The sequence below is a fragment of the Pagrus major genome, chromosome 23, assembly GCF_040436345.1.
Source record: "Pagrus major chromosome 23, Pma_NU_1.0".
NCBI classification, from domain to species: Eukaryota; Metazoa; Chordata; class Actinopteri; order Spariformes; family Sparidae; genus Pagrus; species Pagrus major.
In genome coordinates this window covers 15,705,923-15,723,501 of record NC_133237.1, presented here as the reverse complement: position 1 = coordinate 15,723,501, position 17,579 = coordinate 15,705,923, and the positions used below count along the sequence as shown (strand labels likewise).

Here is a 17,579-nt window from a genome sequence, read left to right as displayed (position 1 = left end):
ATTTAATCTTTATTAAAACTGATGTCATAATGCTTGTACTCTACCCTGGTGGCAAGCAGCCTCCCTCTGACAGCTGTGAGTAGTAAGGAGGTCACCACAGGTTAATGAACTTTGAACTCCGATATTTTTACTGTTTATATGCTTAAAGTAAATGCAGGGATGGTTTTATGGTTTTATTACATCTGTAATTGCTTTTACATAGGTATTTGCACATTGTACTGGGGCAGTCAAGGTTTTTTATTTTTTGTTTGTTTTGACCATGCTGCATTTTAACTTGCTTTGAACTTTCCTTCATTTAGTCAGGGACAAGACCATGATCACCTAGTTTTCACATGCTGCCAGCCCCCCAACATAAGAGTCCCAGATTTACCAGTATGCACTGCGTAAATGCTTATAAGAGGGAGCTAAAATTCACTTAGACATTTCAGTAACAGGCCATTAAAACAGCTCACAATGTGTTATTTTTATTAGTTATTTAATAGTCAGTGTTTCATTTTGAACATACAATTAAATTTGTCCATTGAAAAAAGGTTACAAAAATGTAATGCTAATTGCTAATTTGGAATCGGCAGGTCAGACTTTAAAAAAATTGGAAATTGGAATTGGCCAAGAAAATTGCAATTGGTGCATACCTACTTATTTTACATGAGTTGAATGTAGTCTGGTAAGAAATCAGCATTTTCAACTCCTTAACTTTTGAAAATGTGAAATACTGCTGAATTACCTGTCTCCATGCCTCAATCTGTCTCTTTTTCCCTTTTGTTTTTCCCCAGTGGCTCACTGTGCATCATCCAGACAGATCATCTCCCACTGGAAGAACTGTACGCGGCACGACTGTCCGGTCTGCCTGCCTTTAAAGAACGCTAGCGATAAGAGGAACCAGCAACGTGAGTGACTCCAGCAGCTCCCCTTCTCTCTTATGCATTTAAACATCCATATAAAAATACATATGGGCTAAGTTAGAAGTTGATAGAGAACAAAGAATTCTGGATGGATGCTTAAATATCTTGTGGTTGTGGTCATTTTGGGGAAAAAAAAATCTTTTGATACCTTGTAAGCTGTTCAGTAAGGCAGTTGTCACTCAGCAGCGAGCTTCGAGTCAAGTGTGTGGCATGAAGTGGTGCCCCCTGCAGGTCGTGTGTCCCTGCCGCAGCTCTGTGCTGGCTCGCTGACTGTGAGAGCTTCAACAGTGAGAGGATTCCTCTAGAAAGGCTGGGCCTGTAATGTGACACCCAGGGGAGGGGCTCCGTGGCTCTGCTATGAGTGGGGGCAGGGTCTTTGGATAGCGTGCTCTCTGATTGGTTAAAAGGCCCTGACAGATTTAAATCCCCCACAGAGGCAGCGTGCTCCCTGTCAGCAGTCAACACAGCAGGGAACAGTGTAGGGATTTTAGATGGAGGTCTGCTCAAGAACATTTTCTTTTCCACAGAGGCTGAGATTTCTTTTCTTAACACAGAAAAAAAAAAACAGTTAATAATATTCAATGGTGTCAATGTTTTAATTTTTTTTCATACTGATGAGTATACTAATGTTAATTATTTGTGTTGTATTTAGAAACAATACAGAAAGAATGGAAGCAGCAGCAGTTACCCCTCATTTATAACAGTGTATTAATAATTAAATGTTTAATTCAAATTGCCAAACCACTTACTTATTTCCTCATCTTCTCATTTAAGCCATGCTAGGTTCTCCTGGGGCCAGTCTGCAGAATGCCATCAGCACGGTGGGGCCTGGTCAGCCAAGTGCCACAGCCATCAACAGTGCTGCCACGCACATCGACCCCAGCTCCATGCAGAGGGCCTACGCTGCCCTGGGCCTGCCGTATGGGAACCAGTCCCCTGTTCAGGTCCAGGGTCAGGCTCAGCAAAACCCCCAAGGCCCCCACCCGCAGCTGCGAAATATGAACCCACTAGGTACAATAAAGATGAGACTTCACTGTCATTTTTAGAGGATCAAAAATGTACATGTGATAACAAAACTGTCGATCTGTTGCTAAGCCTTTTTCTTCTGAATGACCATGTGTGTTTATCAGGCACTAATCAGATGAACCAGATGGCAGGAGGCATGGGTGTCCCCTCTTCAGACCCGACTGGCATGCACTCTGACTCCTCCCTACCATCCACACTCAACAAGTGAGTATTGTCATCCTTAACATGCCACATTAACAAGACTCTTGCTGCCAAGGTATCCACTATTTTTAATGTGCTTCCTAGCACCTCTTTCACACTGGCCAGAAACCCCAATAACACGTACTTCTAATATCTGGATTTTTGTAACCAGTGGGAAACGGTAAAATCCACGTTAATTCTTGGTCAAATTACTATTCATTGGCTCAGGCTCCTTTTGGCAAACATGACACTGGGGTAAACACATTAACATTCACCCCTTTTCTGGCACAATGCTATGATGGCACTGATTTTGTTGACGTTGGTGTGAAAATAATTTTCGATCCGTCTCTGTTCAAACAGCAGTCAGTGATGAGCTTTAAAGATGAAAGACATATAAAAGTAATCACCGCTACATGGTCACTTGCCTCCTGCTGTTTTCTACCATTTCCTGTTTTCTAGCACGTTTTTGACATTGAACATGATAATAATGAGTCTTATGATTTCATGTCCAGTGCAGTATAATCAGCCACAATCTCAATGCATTCTCTGCCCTTTGGGTGCTTTTTAAATACATTTTCAAAATGTGTCTTGGAGGACAAACTATGTAAATTACAACCTATGTGCACATTGTTTTGTTTATAAAACCTGGTGTGAAGTTGAACTTGAGTAATAGTTTCTTTCTCTCTGTGTCTTACAGTCAACTGATGCCAGATGGGACGGTAGCGGGAGGCATGGGAAACCTGCCCACTGCCACCCCTCTCTCTGCTTCAGGGGTAAGGAAGGCCTGGCATGAACACGTCACTCAGGACCTGCGCACCCACCTGGTGCACAAACTGTAAGTCAAGCAATGTAACAGATGCATTATAAATACTCAGATTCTGTCATTTGGAAAAAGAATAAACTTGGTGCACCAGGCTCTCAGTGAGTTGTGTATTTCTCTACTTCTCTCTTCAGTGTACAAGCCATATTCCCCACCCCAGACCCCGCAGCACTGAAGGACCGTCGAATGGAGAACCTGGTGGCATATGCACGCAAGGTTGAGGGTGATATGTACGAGTCCGCTAACAGCAGGGTAACTTATATAATACACTTCTTATGTTTTTATCATCACACCATTATGACCTGTCTTCTGTGGTTTTTGGTTTCAACCTCTCTCTTGTCACTATGAGAGTAGAGAATTTTAACCAGAACCAGACACTGAAGAAACACAATCACTATTCTTTTTGAAATGTCTTGTCTGTCTCTTGTTATCATCTCACTAGGATGAGTATTACCACTTCCTGGCAGAGAAAATCTACAAAATCCAGAAGGAACTGGAGGAGAAGAGGCGCTCACGGCTCCAGAAACAGCCTGGCATGGTGGGCACAGCTGGGCCTCAGCAGCCTGGTATGGCTCAGCCCAACGCCATGGGCCCAGGACAGGCTGTCCGACCTCCGAGTTAGTAGCCAAACTCTCTACACTCAAAATATTAAAGCGGAAAGACACTTCTGGGTCTTGAGTGCTGTCTGCTTCTTCTGCAGTTCTCAGTTGATACGAGTACAAAAAAAGTCTATAACTGATAGTAACTCATAAATGAACGCTGCCATGTCCTTGTGTCTTTCAGATGGACCTGTGCCTATGCCCAACATGCCAAATCAGATAATGAACCGTATGCAGGTGCCCCAAGGTATGTTTTTGCTCATTGCTTTCTTGGCAGTCCTACTCAAAAAAAAAAAAGAAAGCAGCACATGTGATCTTTTTGCTAAACTTCCAAGTTCTTAAGTTTGCTAATGGGTAAACACCTAAATGTTTTAAAGAAAATCTGCATTTCAACAGTGAAATTGTTTTTTAGCTACACCTGATTGTTTAACCAGGTAATGTTGAAAGCATTTGTCAGAGCTGTGATGTTTAAGTGAGCTGCTTCAGTGCCTCTAACAGCCCAGCAGGACATGGAATATTAAATTACAACTCCCAAGTTTAATAAACAGCTAAACAATTGTGTGTGTGTGTGTGTGTGTGTGTGTGTGTGTGTGTGTGTGTGTGTGTGTGTGTGTGTTCCCACAGGAATCAATCAGTTTAACCCAATGGCAATGCAGAATGCGCAGATGTCTCAGGCACCCATGGGAGCACGTGCTCCCTCCCCCATGAACCATCCACAGCAGATGAACATGAGCTCCGTCCCAGCGGTTAGATCTTTCCCCTCTGTCTCTTCACTTTATTATAACAGTGGTTTCCCTAAGCCTTTCAGTCCCCTCTCTATATTTTAAACGTGCTCTTCTTCAACCATTTTTCAGTTTTGTTTCCAGTTTATTCAGTTCTTGCTCCATTTTTCTCTGTCACTCTATTATGTCACTTTTGTCACTTTATTCTCCACTTGACTGTGAAATACCCCACAGCCTTTGACTGATTATTAATTTCTTAATCTGTTACCATTTTGAAACTAAAGCATGCTTCAGTATGCAATGTTCTGACTGTGGTTGACACAATTCCTGACCCATTAATGAAGCGGCTGTCTGGCTGTCAATTGTAGTGTTCCTTCTGTCTGTTGAATCAAAACATGGCGTGGCATGTTTACTTATTAGGTATTGAATACTAGAGGCCTGCCGCCATAACGTTTTTGTCTGTTTCATTTCTCTTCTCTTTTACAGATGGGCATGTCCCCGTCAAGGATGCCTCAGACCCAAGGAATGATGGGTAGTCATGCTAATAACATGGTCCCTCAGCCAGCCAATCAGGGCCAGTTCCTGCCACAGGGCCAGTTCCCTGCAGCTGCAGGTGGAGCAATGAATGTGAATGTAGGCATGGGCCAGCCCATAACACAGGCTGCTGTCACACAGGTGAGGAGACATGTGCTGTGCTGAGAGAAATGCTGACATATGGCATGCTCCTAGCATTTTCATTGCTCCTTGCTTTTTTCCTGAACGTGGCCTTATGAGCATCTTTGTGTGGGATGCTATATAAATATTGCTTATGCTAACTGTACATCCCTCTTTGTTCCAGCAGCCGCAGAACTCTAACCTCCCTCTGAATGCGTTGGGATCCCTTGGCTCCCAGCTGCCCTGTGGCCCTGCAGCGCAGCCCACCTTGCGCGCCACCCCTCCACCCAATGCCTCTGCCAGCCTGCAGCCGCAGCAGCAGCAGCAGCAGCAGCAGCAGCAGCAGCTGCAACAGCAGCAGCAGCAGCACCATGCTTCTGCACAGGCCCAGGTGCCACCACGGCCCTCCACCCCAGCCTCCGTAGGTGGGCCCTCCTCCACCCCAACCCACGTACCCAGTAGTCTCCCTGCCCCCCCCTCAGCCATGGGCACACCCCCGGACCCCTCCCTGCCGCTCACACCCCTGCAGCCCCAGACAGAACCCCCCAGCCAGATGCAGCAGCCCACCTCGGTGCAGGCACAGCACCCCAGCACACCGGTGAGCTACTAGTTCTTACTGAAAAGTCACTATCATACTTTCCAGGTCCTGTGAAAGCTTTTGACTAAACAGGTGTAGGTGTAGTGCTGCCAGAGCACATTGGAACATGCTCCAGCAATTTTTTTTCAGTGAGTAAAGAATATTTACAGTTTGAATAATCCAGTTACAATTCATATAGATTTTTGAAACACTTCCAACACCTCCAGATCCAACGTTCACTTAAGCGCATGTCATGTTGGAAAGCCAATAAGGCTGATAGCCTTTCAGCAGCACAGTAAATGAAAATGATATTTTCTCCAGCCTATAGCTAGCTAACATTAATGCAGCAAAAACATCCTTTCAGTCATCATTCACTCTTGTGACTGTTTCTTTACTTTTGATGCATTTGCGAAGAAACATTACAATATCAAGAGAAAATGAAAGCTAGCTTAGCTAAGTTTTCATAGCCTGGCCTATGAGCTTGATCTCTTTTTGCACTTAAACCCAATGGATGTTTCACATGCAGCATCATTTGCTTGGTACAAAAATAGGTAAATAAAATCATTTAAAACACAAACTACTGGTGTTTATTTGCCTATATTGCTTAATGCCACGCTAATAACAACCTGCCACATCCGTGGTATCATCTAATACTACTTAGCTAGATGTTTGCCATGTAATATTTTCAGTTTGATGAAACTATTCATGAAGTCAGTCCAACATTTGATCATGTGGTGAATTGTAGCTGAAACTGTGGTTATATAACCTTCTAAACATACAACTGTGCAGTGTGCTTTGGTACTTAAAGGCATAATATGCAAGATTTTCCTAAAAAAAATGTGTACACTCATAAAATTAAACCCGGGACATTTCTGGGCGTAAGCACCTCTGGAGAAACGTAGCTCATTGTTGAGTCTCATTTCCAGGTCGTCAAATACTGACACTTTGAGTTGGTACCTCACCAACCCAAAGTATCTGTATTTGACGACCTGCGAATGAGAATCAACAGTCAACTGTGTTTCTCCATGACTGTTTATTGCACCTGATGTGATTATAAACAGCAACTGACAAACCCTGAATAGTACACCTTTAAACAAATAACGCCACACCTCTGGAGAGGATCCCTGACAGCCAGTCCTATATTTTCTTACAAGTCAGTTTGACTTGATTGATTGAAGTTATCAGTATTGTGATCAGAATGTCTCTTCACCTCTCTCTGAAGTTGTCCCAGGCAGCAGCGAGTATAGATAACAGAGTGCCCACCCCAGCCTCTGTTGCTGAGCTGAGCTCCCAGCAGGCTCTGCCGGACATGAGCGGCACTGAAGCCAAATCTGAAGTAAAAGAAGAAGACGATGACAGCAAGCCTGTGAAGAAACAGATGGATGTAAAAATGGAGGTATGTTCAATTTAACAGGATAATTCAGTAATCAGTAGATAAGAAAGGCACTGTTGTTGTCTTTTCAGTTTCCTAAAGGAAAGTTTTATGCTTCCTATTTATTGTATTAAATACTTGATTGTTTCCTGACTCAGCTCCGTAGGACAGCTGATTGACCATGTTTTTTGTTCATTTAGCAGGATGATGAAACCAAACCACCGCTGGTGAAGAAGGAGGAGCCCGATGCAGTAGAGCCAAAGCAGGAACCAATGGAAACTGAGGAAAAGAAGCCGGAGATGAAGACAGAACCCAAAGAAGAGGAGGAGAGTGGGGCCAACAGCACATCGGCCAACTCTGCCGCTCAGAACCGCAAGAAAAGTAAGAACACATATATAAAATATCCATTTATTCACATATATTAATTTCAACTCATGTTGTGGTGAAATCCTTTAAACAGGAGTAAATTTATATACCTGTGTGTTTACTTAGACAGTGCATTTGCAGACACAGGTATGTTCAGGATTTTTTTGGTTTCCTATAACATAAATATTGTGTCTTTCCAGTTTTCAAGCCCGAGGAGCTGAGACAAGCCCTAATGCCGACACTTGAGGCCCTCTACAGACAAGATCCAGAGTCCTTGCCCTTCAGACAGCCTGTAGACCCCACGCTACTGGGCATACCTGTGAGTATACACACGCACATACCTTTTTACAAGACCCACAGGAAATAGTGTTAAGCATGATTTGCTCTTTAATGAAAACATCTCTCTACTGCTGCACAGGACTACTTCGAAATCGTGAAGAACCCCATTGATCTATCTACCATCAAGCGCAAGCTGGATACGGGTCAGTACCAGGAGCCGTGGCAGTACGTGGACGACGTGTGGCTCATGTTCAACAACGCCTGGTTGTACAACCGTAAAACATCCCGTGTCTACAAGTACTGCACCAAGCTGGCAGAAGTGTTTGAAGCAGAGATCGATCCCGTCATGCAGGGCCTGGGCTACTGCTGCGGCAGGAAGGTGAGATGGGAATTAAAAAACGAAAACTAGATTTATCTCATCAGTTCACGTTAATGTTTACCTGTAAGTGAGTTCTAACAATGACATGGATTTCAAATGTTTATCTGATGTTTCCACAGTTCGAGTTTTCACCCCAGACACTGTGCTGCTATGGCAAACAGTTGTGTACCATCTCCCGGGATGGCACCTACTACAGCTACCAGAACAGGTAAAAATGTCTGCTAACTCTGTCTAGGAATAGAGATGGGTAAAAAAGGTGGAGGAGCAGTGAGCAAGAGAAGCCATACCAGTCAACAAACCTTCATATGATGATCTTTTCTTTAAAGGGGAAACACAGGCGCCACTTAGAGTCGTATATTGTGGCCAAACAGAATGTGCTGTCTGTTGTGCCTGAGAACTGGCAGCAAAGCTCCCCCTGCTGTGTAGAATCTGCTACTGCACCTTGCTATCAATATAATGCAACACCATTGAATTATTGCACATACTGGCCACTAAATGCTGTGAGATTTACCAATTTAGGATTCAACACAAAAAATCTGAGTTTTTGCAAATTTATTGAATTCCTTATATTAAGGCTCTGTACAAGGTTTTATCATTTGACCAGAGCTTGATCTTTTCTGACAAGTCCCACACATTTGTATTTGTATTATCATTCATTCCTCCTCCCCTGGCATGACCATTGATTCATCCATTAGCTCATAGTGCATGTTGCTTGTTTTATGAGTTATTGTAACTGTTTTTTTGTTTTTATTTTCCAGCATGTAGTAGTTTCTGTTCAAACATTCATTCAATGTTGACATTCATTAACATAGTATTTTAGCATGTTTGCTCTCACTTCTGAATGAGAGTGGCCGCATCATGACCATTCCAACTGTGACTAATCTGTACCTCTGCCTGTGTGTGTGTGTGTGTGTGTCCTTCCGTCTGTCCACCGCCCATGCTCTGTCCTCGGTTGTTTCCGTGTGTCCCCATTTACTCTGCATTCTGCCACCTGTGCGCCGGTTTGCCTGTGCTGCTACTGTGTGTGCTGGCTGCAGTTCACCCAAATATGGCCTTATTGCCGACAGGTATCACTTCTGTGAGAAGTGCTTCAACGAGATCCAGGGCAACAGTGTGACCCTGGGGGACGACCCGGCCCAGCCACAGACGTAAGTTAGCAGGCCCGGGTGGCCGACCTCCACCTGATGATCATCTTGCGAGATTATCAGACTGTTTTTCTCTCTGGTCTTCATTCTGTGGAAGGTAGTTTGAATCACAGGAGCAAATATGAACTTGGTTGTCTCTTTGTCTTTTCTGTGCAGCATGATATCAAAAGAGCAGTTTGAAAAGAAGAAAAATGACATGTTGGACTCTGAACCGTGAGTACTGTCTGGACAGTAACCTCAGTTAGACTCTCATTTATGTGATGGCAGTGATGCTTTGTAACTTTTTTGCAAAAAAGCACAGAAAAAGGAAATGTTTGTTGTTGCAGGTTTGTTGAATGTAAAGACTGTGGACGAAAGATGCATCAGATATGCGTGCTGCACTATGACGTCATTTGGCCAACAGGGTAAGTTTCGCTAGCTATTTGACTATTATCCAGCCCTTCAAGCAACATACACAGTCCATGTTTGACCTCAACAGAATTAATTCAGCAGGAAGTTACTGTATGTTAATACTAAACTGTTGTATGATTTTTCGTCTTCTAGCTTTATCTGTGACAACTGTCTGAAGAAGTCTAACAAAACAAGAAAGGAGAACAAGTTTTCAGCCAAAAGTAAGTCACTTGTAGCAAATCAGAATAAATATAATTCTCCTTTATTTAATTATGTTAAAGGATATTTAATACTTGAGCTAACATGAAATGTTTGTCTTTGTAAAGGGTTGCAAACGACAAGGCTGGGGACGTATATTGAGGACAGAGTGAATAAGTACTTGAAAAGGCAGAACCACCCAGAGGCCGGTGAGGTGTTTGTGCGAGTGGTGGCCAGCTCTGACAAAAATGTGGAGATTAAGCCTGGCATGAAGTCTAGGTAAGGTCCTCACCTGCTGATAAAGTGTGTCCCTCCTGATTTGTAGTAACATTGGTTAAATCTAGAACTGGGAACTTCGGCGCATAGCACTTAAGAACTTGTGAGGAACAAACCAGGAGAGACTTTGGGGATTATTTAAGTGCTTTTTAAGAAAAGGTGCTTGTTGATTACTGTGTGTTTGATGGTGGCGAGCATTTGATATATATGCTGGAGTCTTTAAAGTCGCATCAAGTGAATGAGGATATTTAAACTAAAATAGAGACTAAAGGAACTGAAAAGCACTAGTAGAACATTGAAGCTTTCAGATAAAGCCATGTTGTCATTTTAAAGTTATGTTTAGGGGCATCTCTACCTTATTATATTACAAAGTCAGTGTAGTGGTGACAGAAAATGAGGGGAGAGAAGGGATGAAAGTAACAAAGGTGCTGAGCTGGAGTTAAAGTGGGGGTGTAATGAGCTTCTATAAACCCCTAGACATGGATTTGGATATAAATAAAGACGTCCGTCATATCTGTCACCATTGTGCTGACCTTCGAATGCTGGAAGTTGATGCACTAAAATATACTGTGTGGTTTTGTTGCCCAGCCTTTGCTGTCAAAATTGATTGCAATTTACAGCACAATTGTCCATATATCATATAAAAGTATATCTCCAAGTAAGCAAACATTCATGAACGACCTATCTGACCATGGGAATTATTCAGGAGCACTCTGAGGTCGTCGGCCAGAAGCAATTCCTCTCTTCCATCCTTTGGTGTCACAAAGACAACCGTATCACTTTCTGTTTAGCTCAGAGTAGCAACCACTAACAACACAGGACAAACATTTGAGAACAGAAGTTTTGTCTAAAATGGAGACCTAAAAGCAGATAGACATGGTGCCAGCCTGACTGAATCGACTTAATTTTCCTGGGCTGGGATTACGTACTCGATGGCAGCCAAAATCGCACAGTTGAAAGTGCTTTATAGGGAACCAATCTAAACTCCAATGATGTCATTATTCTGTAGGCATTACATAGTGCAATCAATAGTTTCTTCATAACGATAAGTTAAAGCAAAAAACTTGTCTATCTAAGTTTAATAAAAGCGTTTTTTAAATGTACCTATGCTTCTCTGTTTCCTCAGGTTTGTGGACTCAGGCGAGATGGTGGAGACCTTCCCTTACAGAACCAAAGCACTTTTTGCATTTGAGGAAATAGACGGGGTGGACGTTTGTTTCTTCGGCATGCACGTCCAGGAGTACGGCTCAGAGTGCCCCTTTCCAAATACCAGGTAAAACTACAGCAAAAAAATAAGTCATGTTTGCACTTTTTCTTTTCTGCTTTAGCTTTGTATGTTGTGTGGGTTGCTCTTTGGTGTGTTGCTAATTTCTCCATATTTGCTTTGCAGACGGGTTTACATATCATACCTCGACAGTATTCACTTCTTCAAACCACGTTTGCTAAGGACTGCAGTGTACCATGAGATCTTAATAGGCTACCTGGAGTATGTGAAGAAACTGGGGTGAGTTAAGAGCAGTTTTACTCCCTTCAAGCTAATACTGAATGTATCGTGCCTGCGTTTGCCAAGTGGCTGATGAATCTTGCTGCTCTCCTCAGGTATGTGACAGGTCACATCTGGGCCTGCCCACCCAGTGAAGGAGATGACTACATTTTCCACTGCCACCCTGCTGACCAGAAGATACCCAAGCCCAAGAGACTCCAAGAGTGGTACAGAAAGATGCTGGACAAGGCTTTCGCTGAGAGGATCTTGCATGACTACAAGGTCAGGAAATGGTCACACCGGTCAGATTTTCTCAGTTATAGTTAATAATTTTGTCACCAGTTATAACCTCACAGTAGCTCCTTTCCATCAAGTTGTCTCTGGTACAGACAGAGAGCTCTGCACAACGACTTGTAAAATATGACATTCCCACTTCAGGTCAAAGAAAGCCTGATATTTTCTGGGTTCAGCTGGATACCAACTGTTTGAATGCCAAACCAATTTATTTTTGGTGGAAATGCACCAGGTGGTTCAAAATGTGGTGTCTGAACCTCGATGGAATCAATTCTTTGTTGGTGGAAAAGCTGCTCTCACGCATCGGTGCTGTGGTGCTTCATCTATTTTTTCCACAAGACATGTGAAGTTCTCTGCATAAAAAAACACATAAAAACAATCTGTGGACAGTCATATTGACATCATACCAGTTTTTCACTGCAGTTTTAAAGTATATATGTAGAATATGTCACAGACATAAAAATACACACAACAGGTGAAGGGCAGTATTTTTGGTGTGCTTTTTTTTTTTCTCTCCCACTCTATCTGTCAATGAAGGTAAGGGAAAACCATCATCTTTATCTGCTCATGTAGGAAATGTGCCTCAGCCTTTAGTCTGGGTGTGGCTTGTGATTAGGAGGCAGTGAGATGCCATGCCATCTTGATTTGATTTATCAAAGACTCAATGATTAGCCAATTATTTTGGCATATTATGTATATTATGTGTTGGCAATTATTGCAAACTATTTGCTGCTTGGTTTAAAACAAAGTTTAGATGATAATTTAGCTTCTTTGTCATTTCATATAATCGTTGCAACAGGGCATTTTGATAGAAACAGTGGATCACAGTTGCACATAAGAAGTGCACTGATGATAAGTTAGCTTTGACATGATCCAAGTTTTCTGTTTGTGATATATATTTTTTTTATTTTTTAAAGTAGTTAGGCTTTATAAATTACAAACAAAGCCTAATGGGATGAACATCTAAATTAAAATTGTTTTTTAAATTAAAGTTTAAACTAATTTGCTTGACATACCAATTCGATTAAGTATTCCAATATTAATTCGGTCCATTACACCTTTTTCTAAACCAGAGTGTTACTATGCTTCGTTTTATCCTTTGTCTGGCTGAACAGTCAAATAGCGTTTATCAGCTTTTGTGTCCAGTCCATAGTGGGGCCTCCCCCCTGTGTTTGGGATAGATTATTGTCAAAATTATTACAACAGAAACTATGATTCTTACCATTTTAGACAATATATAACTAATCATTTAGGCTCATCTTTACAGAAGGCTGCAGTAGAAGTAGCCATTTTCCCCCACATTAGTTTAAAAGTTATATCAGTATATCTTTAAAATTAACATAATGACACTTGCAGAACTACTCTTTATGAGCCATGTCACTGTCATGCCTGATGGAAATCTGTGTGTCTGTATTCAGGACATTTTCAAGCAGGCAACAGAAGACAGGCTGACCAGTGCCAACGAGCTGCCATATTTTGAGGGGGACTTTTGGCCTAATGTACTGGAGGAGAGCATCAAGGAGCTGGAGCAGGAGGAGGAGGAGCGAAAGAAGGAGGAGAACACGACCTCCTCTGAAACGACAGAGGTGAGTTAAATGGATAGGTGGCTTGAGTATTTTGAAATGGGTTTTAGAGAAGGAATGCTCTTGTTATGCCAGAATCAACAGCCTGGTGCTTAGGCCTCTGTTTCACCCGAGATTTTATCATCCTCAAGTCCTCATAATATAAAAGCTTTCTGTAGTCACTCCGGCATTGTTTAACCACTCAGCTTAATTGCATAACCTCATCTTGCCTGTTGTGCAATCTCTGCCTCTCTGAACGTTCATGTCCATCTATTTCAAGGGAGCCCAAGCTGACAGCAAGAATGCCAAAAAGAAGAATAACAAGAAAACCAACAAAAACAAGAGCAGCGTCAGTCGAGCCAATAAGAAAAAGCCTGGGATGCCGAATGTAGCCAATGATCTGTCCCAGAAGCTCTACGCTACGATGGAGAAGCATAAGGAGGTGGGAAACCCGACCAGCTATAACAGATTTGTCGCAGTCCATTCCTCATAACTAAAAATGGCATTTCCTACAACACTGAAGCTACAATGTTGTAGGAGTTGGCACTTTGTTACAGCACACTTTGGCTTTCCTTACAACTAACCGATACATTTCCCCTATTTTCTACTACCAGGTGTTTTTTGTTATCCACCTCCATGCTGGGCCAGTCATTAACACCCTGCCACCCATCATGGATCCAGACCCTTTGTTGACCTGTGACCTGATGGATGGCCGTGATGCCTTTCTGACTTTGGCCAGGGACAAGCACTGGGAGTTCAGCTCACTGAGAAGGTGCAAATGGAGCACGATGTGTATGTTGGTCGAGCTGCACAACCAGGGCCAAGACCGCTTTGTGTACACCTGCAACGAGTGTAAACACCACGTAGAGACTCGCTGGCACTGCACAGTTTGTGAGGTAGGAAAAAGTGACACTTCACAGATATGTTTTGAAATCTATATCTTGAATTTGAATCTTGAATTAACCTTAATGTGGTCTTCCTTACCTATCAACAGGACTATGACCTATGCATTAACTGCTACAACGCTAAAGGCCATGAGCACCAGATGGTAAAGTGGGGCCTGGGTCTAGACGACGACAGCAACGGTCAGGGTGGAGAGGCCTCCAAGAGCCCTCAGGAGAGCCGACGTCTCAGCATCCAGCGCTGCATCCAGTCCCTGGTCCACGCCTGCCAATGCCGCAATGCCAACTGCTCTTTGCCTTCATGCCAGAAGATGAAGAGGGTGGTTCAGCACACCAAGGGCTGCAAGCGCAAGACCAATGGTGGCTGCCCTGTGTGCAAGCAGCTCATCGCTTTATGTTGTTATCATGCTAAGCACTGTCAGGAGAACAAGTGTCCTGTTCCTTTCTGTCTCAACATCAAGCACAAACTCCGTCAGCAGCAGCTGCAGCACAGGCTCCAGCAGGCTCAGCTGATGCGCCGCAGAATGGCCACCATGGCTGGAAGGGGTTTGCCCATGCCATCTCCACCTACCTCAGCTGCCCCCGACACCCCCAACTCTGTGCAGCAGCCTAATACACCACAGACACCCCAGCCAATGCCCAACCAACCCCAACAACAGCAGCCACCAAACCCTGCCAATGTTGCCCAAGGATTCCCCAACAATGGCCGCAGCAGCCAGCCACCAACACCAGTGCCGCAAGGCAAACCAGGGCCTCAGTCATCCCCTCTCCATCAGCAGCAGTCGCCTCTACCCAACATGCCACACCAACAGCAGCCTCAGCCTCAGCCACCACAGCAGCAGCAGCAGCAGCAACAGCAGCAGCAGCCACTGCTGGCAGCCATGAAAGTGGCCAGACAGATCGAGATGGTAGCGAAGGCAAAGCAGCAGCAGCAGCAGCAGCAGCAGCAGCAACAGCAGAATTATGCCATGAACGGGATGCCCATGAACCACCCACGAATGATGGGGCCCATGCAGAACCAGATGCAGATGATGCAAGGACCACGGGGCCCCCAGGTGATGCAGGCTATGCAGCAGGGCCAGTGGGGTCCAGGGATGCAGAATCCCGTGCAGAATCCCCAGGGTCATCAGCAACAGGTCCCTTCTCAACAAGGCCCTATGACCCCTCAGCAGGCTCAGGGAACACACATGCCCCAGCAGGGCCAGATCATGCAGAGGCCCATGATGCCCCAGCAACAGGGTCTTCAAATGGCTGGGGTCATGCCTCCCCAAGGAACCTCACAGCAGGGCATGACACCACAGCAGCATAACATGCCACGAGGGATGCCTGGTAACATCGCGCCGAGTGCCCTGCAGGAATTACTGCGCACCCTCAAATCTCCCAGCTCCCCGCAGCAGCAACAGCAGGTCCTCAACATCCTCAAGTCAAACCCCCACCTCATGGCCGCCTTCATTAAACAGAGGACAGCCAAGTACCAGGCAAACCAGCCGCAGCAACAGCAGCAGGCACAGCAGAACCCTCAGGCCATGCTGGGGTCCCAGGCAGGAATGCAGGCCATCGCAGCCATGGCAAACCAGGTGCAGAGGCCAGGGATGGCACCTCAGCAGCAGCCTCCTCAGCAGGCAGGGTCGCAGGGCATGGCAACCATGGGCCCACAAGGGCAGATGATGAATGCTGCTCAAAACGGCAATCCCCAAATGTACCGCAGACAACAGCTGCTCAGGATGCAGCAGATGCAGCAGCAGCAGCAGCAGCAGGCACAGCAGCAGCAGGGAGGCATGCCTCAGGGCCATGGTCAGTTCCCCCAGCAGCAGCCAGGGCCAGCAAGCTACTCCCAGCTCCGTATGCAGCAGCAAATGGCTATGCAAGGAGGTGGGGGGCCTATGGGACAGCTCCCTCCCACATCCCAAATGGGCCAACCTGGCATGGGCATGGACGGGCCACAGAGCCTCCTCCAGCAGCGCATACTTCAGCAGCAGCAGCAACAGATGTTAAAGCAGCAGATGGGCTCTCCAGTGCAGGCTAACTCAATGAGTCCACAGCCCCACATGCTCCAAGGCCAAGCCCAGGGAGGAGCTCACTTACCTGGCCAGACAATGGCAAACACCCTGGGAAACCAAGTACGCTCCCCAGCTCCAGTGCAATCGCCCCGTCCGCCTTCGCAGCAGCCCCCGCATTCCAGTCCCTCCCCACGGATACAGCCTCAGCCCTCACCTCAGCATGGCGCCCTCCACTCCAGCTCTCCCCACCCCAGCCTTGGAGGCCCCTTGTCAGGCTCCATGGAGCAGGGACACATGGGAACACCGGAGCAGAGTGCCATGCTCCCACAGCTTAACACACCAAACAGAGGGGGGTTGAGTAATGACATGGGTATGGTGGGTGACACGACGGGAGACACGCTGGAGAAATTTGTTGAAGGATTGTAGCATTTTGTGACAGAAGAAAGGCCTTGTTCTGTTTTCAGCTGAGACATTTTTGTACTTGCTGGTGTAAAAAGCTAAAAGAAATACAAACAAATGAGTCATATGAGGCCTACAGACTGTGAACTTTCCTTAAACCAAGGGACTGCTCTTTCTTCCAACACACAGAGTGATTTAATAATTGCTGTTGAAAAGAAGACAACAAAGACACAAAGAATATATTTTTGGTTCAGACCAGTTGTGCAAGAATTTGCCATGGTCTTTGTGTTTTAATTTGTTTTTCATTTGTTATGCTCTGGTATTGACTTTTTTAACAAAACTTCTCAAAACAAAAAATATTTCATTTTATTATTCAATTTTTTTTATTTTGTACCTTTGCAAATTAATATCGTATTTGTGTTGAGAAGACTGTAAAATTATTTGTCTGGGAATTTTTTGCCAGGTTTCACTTCTTGCTCAGTGTCTCTGTCCCTGGCTAATTTATTCTAATATGCCATTTTTCAAAAGGACTGCCTTTGGGAAAGCCTTAATTTCTTTCCTGTTTGCAGAGTCTATGGGAGATTAACGTATTTGTATAGATCTAGGAACTATTGCACACACCCAAACGCAGAAGGCAGGTGTAAGAGAAACCTGCGTCAAAGCTTGTTAATGTTCACAGGTGCCGGAATGTTCTTTTTACTGGCTTGGACCCAGAAATTGTCTTGCAAATGTTTAAAAAAATTGCTTTGTCTCTCCCTCAGTCTAAAGAAGTTCTCATAAAATCCTGAACTTCTTTTGCCTGTGGTGGGAAGTTAACTTGTTTGACTGCTGATTTGTGTTCAGAGAGAGTTTTGTGCATCATTTTCTCTCTTGCATTAAACTTGAATTGATGATGAACTGTTCTCTAATGTAAATCATGCAGCTAGACAGTACTGTAAATATGCAGAAAATAAGAATGAAATCACTGTACAAACTGGTTCAAATGGCTCATTTCGTACTTATATACCATATTGTTAAATAAACCTGTGTGCCACAGACTCTGTTTCTGTTTTCT

General features: G+C 44.4%; 1 protein-coding gene across 4 annotated transcripts in view; it reads left to right on the top strand.

The window, feature by feature from the left end:
* Window positions 1-17,562, top strand: part of crebbpb (CREB binding protein b) — a 36,391-nt gene extending 18,829 nt beyond the window's left edge. Inside the window, exons 5-31 of one of the 4 annotated variants that reach the window (XM_073493811.1) lie at window positions 774-887; window positions 1,677-1,913; window positions 2,033-2,132; window positions 2,806-2,943; window positions 3,063-3,180; window positions 3,371-3,545; window positions 3,712-3,774; window positions 4,152-4,273; window positions 4,736-4,924; window positions 5,091-5,501; window positions 6,703-6,876; window positions 7,053-7,233; window positions 7,419-7,537; window positions 7,637-7,876; window positions 7,996-8,084; window positions 8,944-9,024; window positions 9,178-9,234; window positions 9,348-9,425; window positions 9,565-9,632; window positions 9,738-9,888; window positions 11,012-11,158; window positions 11,276-11,389; window positions 11,485-11,650; window positions 13,081-13,248; window positions 13,505-13,666; window positions 13,839-14,120; window positions 14,219-17,562. In XM_073493811.1, coding sequence (XP_073349912.1) covers window positions 774-887; window positions 1,677-1,913; window positions 2,033-2,132; window positions 2,806-2,943; window positions 3,063-3,180; window positions 3,371-3,545; window positions 3,712-3,774; window positions 4,152-4,273; window positions 4,736-4,924; window positions 5,091-5,501; window positions 6,703-6,876; window positions 7,053-7,233; window positions 7,419-7,537; window positions 7,637-7,876; window positions 7,996-8,084; window positions 8,944-9,024; window positions 9,178-9,234; window positions 9,348-9,425; window positions 9,565-9,632; window positions 9,738-9,888; window positions 11,012-11,158; window positions 11,276-11,389; window positions 11,485-11,650; window positions 13,081-13,248; window positions 13,505-13,666; window positions 13,839-14,120; window positions 14,219-16,552 — 6,278 coding nt within the window. In that variant the 3' untranslated portion in view covers window positions 16,553-17,562. Of the gene's footprint in view, window positions 1-773; window positions 888-1,676; window positions 1,914-2,032; window positions 2,133-2,805; window positions 2,944-3,062; window positions 3,181-3,370; window positions 3,546-3,711; window positions 3,775-4,151; window positions 4,274-4,735; window positions 4,925-5,087; window positions 5,502-6,702; window positions 6,877-7,052; window positions 7,234-7,418; window positions 7,538-7,636; window positions 7,877-7,995; window positions 8,085-8,913; window positions 9,025-9,177; window positions 9,235-9,347; window positions 9,426-9,564; window positions 9,633-9,737; window positions 9,889-11,011; window positions 11,159-11,275; window positions 11,390-11,484; window positions 11,651-13,080; window positions 13,249-13,504; window positions 13,667-13,838; window positions 14,121-14,218 lie in introns of all 4 variants that reach the window. The other 3 variants (XM_073493812.1, XM_073493810.1, XM_073493809.1) reach the window with 3 other exon arrangements.
* Window positions 17,563-17,579: the final 17 nt, after the last annotated feature.